Below are 11,522 nucleotides of genomic sequence, written 5' to 3' on the forward strand. Positions count from 1 at the left end.
CGCAAATAACATGTTGCATGAGTGCAAATTCAGGTCTAGGTAAGTATGTTTTATGTATTGTGTTAGGACACATTTTGGTCAACACACAAAAATTATACCCGTCACTGTTCTTCTGAAACCTTGTATGTCCAAATTTGCTATATTTCAGGAAATGGAAAAAACCCTGAACTTTTTCAATAATTGCATGCTGTGTTTTTTAGCACTTTTTTATAATTTCTAAGGATTAGATGTTTGCAAAACCCAGTGACAAACATATGGGTTGACTTATAATAATGACAAAACATAAAAATCATAAAATATGGAGATACGAAGTTTCGAAATGACAGAAGCGATATCTAGAAGTGTTTGTGAAGACATTCTTGTGATTAAGACCTCAGTGGTTTAACTCATAAAAACTCACAATTTCATCTTCAAGGTCACGTCCTACTTGGTGCACTTCTTTAGAGGCAAGTAGGATACGACGTCTCTCTTTCAGAGGCTCTATCAGACGCACGATTCGAGTTTCCACACCGGCCTGTTTCACAGACACCTTTCCCATGATCTCACCCTGATGAGGGATGAAGGTTGCCTGAGCCTGCAGTTCTCCTGCCTCCTTATACCAGTCCTCCATCTGACACTCCATCATCTGCAAGAAAGAGAGAGAGAGGGCAGGGCATTAGACCATCAAAGAGAATAGATTGTTTGAAGACTGAAGAACAGGAAGGAACGTCAGGAGAACAAAGAGAACAACATGAAGGGAAAAATGTACAAATACACAGTTAAGCAGGGCCTAGCCTGAAAATGATGCATAGTAGGAATATGGAGGGGTAGGACACCTGAAAGATGAGAGGTGAGGGAAGGTAAGTTATGACATTATCATAACCTTTTTAAACCTATTGTCAGACGACAATGTGTTAGCTCATTTAAAGGTGCTGTGTGTAATTTTTGGAGGATCTATTGACAAAAACGCAATATAATATACATAACTAGGTCTTTAGAGTTGTGTAGAGACTTTATAAAAACGGACAAACTGCTGTACAGAGCGTGTTTCTTAAATACACTGTGTCCTTTGTCAAAGAAGCGTAAACGTGACAACATCTTAGTTCTTTGTCAGCCACTGCAGTGCTTCAAAAGGGAGGGCTGGACTGAGTCATTGGTTGCAATACACAACCTCACCAATAGATACCACTCAATTTCATACACTGGACCTTTAAGTTAAAAAGTCGTTGTAATACGGTGACTTGTGTCATATGGAAAGCTGTTACGCTGACTGTACAGTTTTCCATTAGGTCTGATAGCGCACACATTTAAAAAGGTGCACAGGATGTAAATAACTTATTTATTTACTCTTATCTTGTTCAAAACTTTTGAACAGTGAACATTTGAATCTTGTGACTCTTTCTTCTGTGCAGCACAAAAGAAGATCGTTTGAGAAAGATCGCTGTGGTTTTGTTTTCATACGATAAAAGTCAATGGTGTTGTTTTGCTACCAACATTCTTCGAAATATCTTCTTTTGTGTTTTGCATGAAGCTTTTGCAGTAACATTATGAAATATTTTGATGTTTCAAGGAAAATAACAAAAGCTCACCCATACAAATACACACAGGCACACTTCAAAGGATACAGAGACTTCCAGCTATGATAGACCTTTGATATTTAACCTGTTGGAAATTTGTATTGTGTGATATATATTCCCACAGATCAAAGGATTGTTATATAGTTATGTCTTAAGAAACACAGAGAGGTGGGCAAATAAAGAAAGGGGAAATGAAGGTGCTACAATACCCATGATGATGATGTGGGTGGCGTGACTTGGGGACAGTGCTTAAACTGAACTCAGATCAGCTGAGAGCCATGGCATGCTGTCATATAGGAGAGCCACACCAGTGACATGAATCACACTTATATGATGATGGACAATGATGAGGCTCACATTACCAGTAAACGCAGCAGTGATAAAGAAAAACACAAGTCTTCGGCACAGTAGGAAATAAAGAACAAATTAATTCATGTTGGAAATCAGTCAACTTGAAAGATCAAAAATAAAAATTGATCTGGAAAATGCATGTGATGTAAATAAACATCTTGATGTATAAAAACAGTAGAGATATAGTGAATAATTTAAAGACCTGTAGTTTCTTCAGATGTTTGTTGACTGTGGTCAGATCCTGGCCATAGTCCACATGTGCCAGCTGTCCTTCAAGCTGCTCAAGTCGTTGGTCCAGGCTGGAGTAACTCTGCACGAGCAGGTCGGCCCGGTTGGCCTCAAACAGCTGCCGGGCTTTGGCTTGGGTGGTGCTCTCAAGATCCTGCCAGCACTCACGGATCTCGTCCAGTTTCTTTTTGACCAAAGAGCTCAGCTCCGGCTTCTCTTGGATCAACCGTTGGCCTTCCTGTGAACACGAGGAAGAGAAAACAGATGAACGTGAGACAAAATGAGAGGTTGGATAATCTAATGCAGCAAACTGTATTAACATGACATGTTAAATTAGCAAAGAAATCATTTTTGAGGCAGAACTGGATGAACCTAACCAGTCCTGACAAAGACACAATAAAACCATGACAAAATATTTGATATATTCGATTACAAAGTCACATATCAACAACATTTTGGGAACTTTGAAATTATGAGCTTCTGTCAATAATAATGGGCGACTAACGAAAGTGTAACTGTTTCAACGCAAAAACAAATGTCACTGCGCATGAACGTAACTTTCAGTACACATTTACAAATAATAGAGTCCGTCCAGATTATTTCTGATACAAGCATTAGAAACCGAGAAGAATTGTTACTTGGCTAAACTTGCCTCTCAAACATTTTATATTTAGACTGCCAAGTTCAACCACTAGATGTCAATGTCTCTCTAAATGCGGCAAACATTTTGTACATCAGAGATTACATATTTTGTATGCAAACCCGGGCAGCGAGTTAGCTACATCTAGTTTTTACGACATCCGGTTCCATCGCCCCAAAGTTTATGGGTTTTTGGTAAATCACTTGAAATAAGGTCTCTGGTTAACAAGACCACTAAATATTTTCGTCTATGACATAAAAACACACTAATTATAACCAGCTTGTCATGATTCTGCCTCAGTCATCAAGTCATGTCTTTCTTGGTCTTGTGACAGGAACATGGCCATGTTCTTCCTCATGTTCTTCCCTTCTGTGTTTCATTCCAGGCCCCTGTCCCTTGTTAATTATGCTTTGTTAGTCTCCCATATAATGCCCTTGTGTCAGCTGATTCGTTTTGTGACTTGTGCTACCAGCTTTGTGCTATGCTGCCTTGTATGTGATGACCTGCTTTGTGGATTACTTTACCCGTGTCTGGATGTTATCATTTATCACATCGTGCCTGTGATATTGTAAGTAGTTTTAGTTATCCTGTCTCCTTTGTTTTTGCCCCCTTGTGGGAAGTCTTTGTTTTATATTTATACTGCCTTAGTTTTTTTGTTTTCCCCCATTGTGGTTGTTTTTGTTATTATTGATTTAAAGTCTTTGTCTACAAGACGCTGCCTGCAATTGGGTTCTCTCCATGTGTTTCCTGACAGCTTGTGTTTTTTTTAAAGCCTTATTGTGTCTTAAAAAACGGCGGTTGCTAACAAGTTGCTAAATGCGACTACTTCCTTTTAGAAGGGATGTTAGCTCACAAAAATTGGAAAATGGGCACAAATCTCTTAAAAAGTAAATGCGGATTCATTCACGCAGTAATTACTTCTCAGGGACAGGCGGCTTTGTAGTGGTGATGTTGATATCGAGCAACCTTAAGTCTGTTTATAGCCTCATGTTAGCTTTTTACTTCTGCCGATTGTCTCAAAAGTAACAATATTGTGTATTAATTTGTAAAGATTATCTTTACAGACAAAACTTATAAACCTTTGTTAATCACAGCGTAATTTTTTTGTGATCTTCCAAAAGTCTTTGGGAAAAGAATGCATTGGCTTTTGATCCAGGGAACCATCGCAACCCTTACTTCCCTGGTTGGCCTACAAAAAAAACTGTCATCTCTGAGGTACTGGATACAGGACCCATGCAACAAATTGTTTATTTAATCAAATTTTTAAACTGTGAAATCATAAATATTCATTTATTAGATATCGGCCAGACCGATAAATAAACACAGACTGGAAGTTAAAGGCAATCCAGCAATACTTGTGTCATGAAACAGTCTGTATTGATCGTAATCTGACTAAAATAAAAATTATTATTACTATAGCGAAGACTGTATTTTGCTGTCAGTGTTGGTAGACCGAGTAATAAACAGCAATATTAAAATGTGTTATTCCTGGTATTTTACATGTAATCACAAATACTCTTTTCCAAAGTCATTGGTTCAGAAACACCAAAATATTCGAACAACGAAAGAGCCGTAGCACAGTCAACTAATACTGACATCCTCAATCCTGCCTTTAACAGGAAGCACTTGTGTAAAAATACATTGAAAGGGTTTAATCCGAGTTCTTTGACTAACTATTCATTATCACATCTCAGTGCTCGCAGCGAGATTTAGCTCTGCCCTACAGAGTCACATGACCACAGTCTGCCTCGTCTGCACCACAGTTCGCTCGTCTGGACCCCAGCCCACCTGAGAGATAACTGCACCTGCCTCAGCTCTCAGATCAGCTCAGGACCGATTGAACTGATCTTACAATGAGAGCAAATACTTCAGCACCATACATAACATTTTTTGTTCTCCTCTACACTTTCAAAATTTGCATAAATTTTATAACCATCATGACCACACTTTGCAGTTTTTATAGCTCAACTCATTATTTTGATATGCGTCCGACAGTGCCCGGGTCTCAAACCTGGGTACAGAACAGTCCCACACCTGATCTCCACACAAACCATGGGGTTCCCCTCCCCCAGTATATCATACTGTTATAATTCATTCTCTCTGTCAGGATTGGGTGAGGGGAAGGAGAGCGGATATAGCAATGTAATGGTGACCATGGAAATGATGCCCATAAGGAGAGGAATCAGACCGCCCCCCATCTGCTTCCCACGCGCATACACATGTCGACGTCCAATCAATACCATCACTGAAGTCCATGAACAGACAAAGATGGATGTGTGTATTGAGAAATACATTGTGTTATCTCATTAAAGCAAAAGACAATTCATTGAGTTCAGACAATTCGTTTAACCCTGGCCAAAACCTTTTAACCTTGGGTTAAGTCATGTTTCACACTTGTAATTTCATTACTACACAAATTAACATGTTTGCATTTGACAGATGTTTTCGTCTAACGTGAACTGTGGTGTCTTTAAAGTGAGCTTTACATGGTAAAAGTAGGTTAAAAACGCTGCTGAGAGAAGCTTTATGTAACATCTCTCTCTTGACTAAGGGCTCTCTTCTCTTTTCCTCCTTAGGAATCAGTCCTGAACTCTCCCAGCATGCACTGCATGCGCACAGTCAGATCTTCTGTGTAGCTTTACTGTTATGACAACAATACACCGAAGAGTGTGTACTTGAGATGAGAGTGGGTGTAACAGAGGTGGGTTGCAGTCTTGCAGAGGGCTGTGTCTGTTAAGTCACAATATACACCTAAGACTCTTTGGCCCGGTTTCACAGACACGGCTTAGCTTAAGCCAGAACTATGCCTCCGTTGAATTAAGACATTTCTGTCGCTTTTATAAAAATACGATCAATGTGAATTTATATGCACGTTCTGATGTCAGATGATATAAATTACAATCATTGACATGCAAAACACCAGTAAACCATGTTTTATAAAAGAACATACAAAGGAACCAATGATGCACATATTAAACCAGTAAAGTACCATATTGCTCTGGGAATTTGTTATCCCAGGCACAGCTGTTTGCCTGACTCTCAGGGGTGCGTACCTAAACAAATATCCCTCAGGAAATGTATTTTGGCAGAATGCTGGGTACAATATGCAAAATAAAAAAACAAGAACTTTTCAGGACAATTTTAACATTGCAGAAAGTATAAGGAAGAAGAATATTCAAAGATATATATTTTCTATTGTTTTCTTTATCCACCATTTGGCACGTATCTTTGTGAACAGTTTTGTGAGTAGTGTAGGCAGTAATGCAAGACAGAGAAATAGCTGAAACCCATGTTCAACACAACAGAAACCTCCCAGCATGTGTATAGGCCCAAGGGGGCCTTTCTTAAAGATGCAGCACCAAAACAATTTGCTTTTATGATCGATATGACAGCGATAAGAAGTACAAAATGAAACATTAATTTCTTATCTGAAAAATGTACGATTGCATGAAGAGATTACATACATATACAAACAAATCCTGATAAATTATAAATCAAAGCTTAAGCTAAAACTCGATATGTGTTCTCAATATAATTCAAATGTTTGCGTTGGAAATGTCAAGATAAAAGTGTAAGCATTAGAAAACAAGGCCGAATGAAAATAGGGATATGAGGACATTTATAACATTTCCCCAGGCTTTAGAATTGAGCTGGGCCTGTGACTATTCTGTTAATTGAACAATAATCTGTTTACTTATTAAATACCAATTAAACAATTTTACAGCTAACATTATATATTACTACTAATAAGATCCCAATTTAAAATCTATAAATTATCCGAATACTACATTTCCGTATAAAAAATATTTCCTCACATATTGCATGTATACATGCTTTTGAATAAACAACAAAAATGATATACAGGAGAATAATTGGTACTCTACAAATCGTGTATGTCATTTTCAACCTGACCTGGAAGTGCAACTCATCATTTCCTGTGACCTGAATAAATGTATGAGACGAGGCAGTACAAATGACCTTCACACATGGGAGTCGGGGGGATGTTGAGGAGAGCGTTACTTAGCAACAGATACATACTCCCCCCTCCTCTTCACTCGGCTAAGCTGCTTCATCTGACAGCTGCCAAGTTAGTGACACTGGAACAGAACCAGTCAAAACAGCATGTCGTAATTATAACGCATGTGTCCATTTCAAGGGTGAATCGCTGCACATAACTCCTTAGTGAAAACACTAACATGTTTTCTTCATGATGTTATTAAATATCTAGCAAATAATGAAATCATTTGTTGACAAATAAGATTGAACCACAGGGTCCGGTCTGAAGTAATAACTATGATTTAAAAGGGGATGTTTCTTTTTTAAAGTTAAATCATTTCAATAATCTTTTTTTTAATATAAAATAATTGCCTTATAATAATTCAATAATACGTTTTTAACTATTTAATCATACATGTTTAATTTGTTTTCTTTATGGTGAATATACTATAGTCCGAAACGTTTTCCAGACCGACTAAAATCCGATAACTAAAACCACTTGACGGATTGTTGAGGCCACATCTGTCAGGGCTTCATTCCACCAAACACGGTGCGTCACTGGCAACCTTTTTTTCAAGCTCAAGATTGTATTTTAAATGAAGACGCCCAACAATTGCGCTCACAACGCACTGTGATATTCTCTGTCTTCCCGGCATGTCTACACGCAGCAAAATGAAACTCCGCAAAGCTAACAACAGAGCTACTGCATGAGAATTTTGGTGTTAGCAATCAATTTATCCTTTACATAAACTCATGGTTTATCTCATGGTGCTTAGCATCGGCAGCCTCCAGTTCGATTTGGAAAGGAGGAGAAAACGGCGTGACCCGTGGTTTTTTATTTTGCGCGGTTATTGGAGATCGTATTTTAGGGATGCACGATAAATTATTGGCCATGTGGGCATCGGCCGATAAATGGTAATTTTTTATGTTATCGATAATAAAATTTAGGCCGATATATTATAGCCCATAAATAATTTGCTCTGGTTAAACTTCTTCAACTGCACGCTTGTCAAGCACATTCTTTAATAATCTTGTGAATGCGTGATTCATGTTTACGATATCACGTAAAGCATTGTAAATGCGCAATGTCCAGACAGTCAAAATTCAACAGAAAACTACAATGTGGTACATGAATCCAGGGCACTCTTATAAATATGAAGCCAGCACGTTTCAGCAAATTTCTATTCCTGGTAACTAGTTTAAGGTTGTATGACAGCAAAGTAGGTTCCAGAAATAAGCTGCCTACAAAAAATACTAGGTCACAGCAGTCTTTCCCTCTTCTGCGCACACAAACAATCACACAATGTTAAACACAACTGTATTATTTGTCACCTCATTGTTTCAATCTGATTGAACTGTTCTCAGTTTAACTGACCATGTCAAATCCGCAACCACATATATGAGCAATAGTAAAAGTGACGTTAGCGTCTCAAAGATTATTCATTTAAACATCTGTACCAGGACATTGGACATATTCTATTCAACCCCACAGTTGTTTTTAGGCAATACAATATAAAAAACATGCTTTGCCATCTCTCGTTGACTATAACAGAATATGAGCTAATATACTGGCTGCGTGTTTTCATTTCAAGGTGCCCAACAGGGATTCTCAAGCTAAGAATGGCACCGAACCTACAGGCATGATCGCAACGTCACACAAAATTCATGTATATAAATGACTATCCTTAAAAGACGCACCATGAACAACCCACTGTACTTACGTTTTCGATCTTGTCCAGCCATTCCTTATTCTGAGCAAGTTCTGCCATGAAGGATTGATGTTTCAGCCACTTCTTATGAAGTTTCTGAGTCTCATCACAAGAGGTGTCGCGAGCCATTAGCATCTTTTCTGCCACCCAGTCACCAATCTGTGAAACACACACTCACATGTTAAGACTGGTTCACACTGTCCCAACAAACACCAACATGTCAAACGTTTGAAAGCTGCATGTTATATTGTTTCTCATAGTTAATGCATTTGTGTAAATTTTATATATATATACATTTCATTTTGATGTTAATAACTTACTTATCTATTCTTATTCATGATTATGGCAACTGTTTACTCATTGAAAACAAACAACAAGAGCAAACATATGGCTCGGGTAGTGTGAACTATTCTTATGTTAGGACTGCTGATGGTGATTAGGCCAATGATATACTGTAAAATATTTTCTTTCTTTAAATGTGCATTAACAGACTTTATGAAGCAACATAAAAACAAAATGCCATATAAAAATAAAGACAAAACAGTCAAACAATTCCTAAACTCAATAAAAATAACCTTCCCACTCACAACTGCTGTAACGCCCAGTTGAGCTATTATACATGAAATATGTGTACGTCATATATTCATTTGTCACACCGCAGGACTTAAAATACAGAAAGAATTCTTGAAACAAGTTGATGTTGAGAAAAAACATGTTGCTTGCAACTACCCAGAAGTTATTATTAAAAAATCTATTAGAATTACAACCTGAATTATGTTGTGAGAATTCAGTCAAAGTTCCCAAATCCACATTGTTTACCTGCAGCCCAGGTGAACCGAAACACGCACAAGTACGCAGTCCATACACAGTGCTGAATGAAAGATTCAAGCCATGGTACCAAAAAAATCCTCAAATTGATCATGAATCCAGTGAAAGAAAAAGAAAAACCAGAAGGCACAAAAGAGGTCTTAAAATCTTCAAAGAGAATCTTCTTGGAATCTTTGTATGCGATTAAGTTAAAGGAACTATAAGAGAAATGAGTCGAGCGGCGGTAATTATTGATGTTTCAAATGGTAGCCACGGACAGAGAAAGAGAGAGAGAGAGAGAGAGAGAGAGGGTGTTGTAGAGACTGTCAAGTGTGAGGATGTGGGGACATTTTTGTGCCTCCCCTCCTCCGAGTGTCCCGACACACTTTTCACCCCGTTTGTGCGGCGTCTCGCATCTCGAGCAAATCCATGTTGTCAACTCTCATCTTCATGCCACCCTCTTTTCTCTCCTCCTCTTGTTTTGTAATGCAAGCTTGACTCGATAATGCGTATACGCTGTGCCAGAGCTGACAGTCCCAGTTTTAGCTGCTGCAGCATCCGAACACGATGAGTGCGTGCAGAGACAGACGTGAGGGAGGGGGAGCGAGCCATGCCGAGAGAGAGCTTACGTAGATCCAGGCGTCACAAGGACAACTAGGTTTTTCGAGCGAATAGGAATGAGCGCTTAAAACAGGGGGAGGAGATAAACCCGAAACAGCCCCCCTCCAAAAAATGAATGTTCGAGACACAAAGAGGGTTAGCTTGATAAATGAGGAAGTGTTTGCAGTCTGTCAGTTAACAACATGGAGAACTATAATAGCAGAAAAGATTCCTTGCGATCAGTTGAGATTTTTAACATCTCTAGTGCATACTAAACAGAACATTGACCTCTGCTCTCATGAGGGACCCGGTTCTGTTCTCCATCAAGTCATTTTGGTCAATCATGATCATAATTCTTCATAATTCATAGTCCCAAAGGGATAAAAACCAATAGATCCAGAGAAGAGAGAATTGTATTATCCAGTAAACTGATGGTTAGCCATCACCAACACCAGACAGGTCAAGTCAAACACATTGCATTGTGGGATAGAGTATTCAATACAGTGTGCACTGGTTGATACATATTGTGATGCTATACGGTTGTCATTTATGTCATCTTTCTACAACGAGATTCACTCCAGAAATTCACTCAAATCCAAAAAATATAAATAAAATTTGGATGAACTGAACAAGTGTAATGTAATGAACTGAACCACTTATTCCTAATGTGGCAACACCTCTCGATTTAGATGTTGACACCTTGTCTAAGGTGCGGTTCTGGTAAATCACGGAAACAGTATGTCTTGAAATATTCACAAATCCTTATATCCTCTCTCTCTTACATAGTTAGTTTCCCATCATTGCCATCTCGGGGGAATCCATACTGTTCATCACAGACCAGAGAGCACTCACTGATCACGAGCATGAACAAAAAGCCATTTCCTAATAACTGCTTTGCAATTATACGTCTGTAATATTTAATATTTATATATACCAGAGTAGACAATAACTGTGATATTATATTATACATTTTTGTCTTGTTTTCCTGTACAGATATCTACACGTTCTTAAATCAAGACAGATTTACTTCACAAGGAAAGTGACCCAAGATATTTAGTCTTGCTAAATTTTAGGATCACTTGTCAAAAATGTTTCTCATGCTCTTAAAAATCTTTTAATCTGAAGGTGTGTGTTTCAATTTCAATGTTTGAAGTTACTTGTGTGGACAAAAATATAATTGTGCCAACATATTAGTTTCTTTCTAGAAAAACTTAATTCTTATAAAACAAATATTTTTTGAATGGATTTCTTGGACCAAATGATGAATAAAAACCAGTCAATAAGAGTCCAGCATAAATGGATGCTTTAAAAAGTATCCCAGTTTGAGACATCAAGAAGCTGGCTTATAAAATGCCAAGAGAACGATTTTGCAAATTCTAGTCAAAGGGTTACTAATTTTAAGGTGCTAAAATAGGACAAAGAGTTCATTTATTTTAAATGTCACAACATTAAACAGTTACAACTGTATTACTCCATGGTTTTGAGGGGTTTGCTGTTATTCTAAAATGTGGAATAAATATAAATGAAGAATGAGTGAGTGATCCCAAACTTTTGACCGATAGTGTATATGGCCACATTAATACTCATATATAGAGAAACACATTCCCTAAATGACAAATTTAATATATTGTACTC

The 11,522-nt window shown here is 37.9% G+C and overlaps 1 protein-coding gene across 1 annotated transcript in view; it reads right to left on the reverse strand.

The window, feature by feature from the left end:
* Positions 1-11,522, reverse strand: part of sptbn4b (spectrin, beta, non-erythrocytic 4b) — a gene marked incomplete at its 5' end in the record, with an annotated part of 39,276 nt that overhangs the window by 8,901 nt on the left and 18,853 nt on the right. Inside the window, 3 exons of the mRNA XM_079465592.1 lie at positions 401-625; positions 2,110-2,373; positions 8,493-8,639. Coding sequence (XP_079321718.1) covers positions 401-625; positions 2,110-2,373; positions 8,493-8,639 — 636 coding nt within the window. The remainder of the gene's footprint in view (positions 1-400; positions 626-2,109; positions 2,374-8,492; positions 8,640-11,522) is intronic.

The sequence above is a fragment of the Barbatula barbatula genome, assembly GCF_947034865.1.
Source record: "Barbatula barbatula genome assembly, chromosome: 10".
NCBI classification, from domain to species: domain Eukaryota; kingdom Metazoa; phylum Chordata; class Actinopteri; order Cypriniformes; family Nemacheilidae; genus Barbatula; species Barbatula barbatula.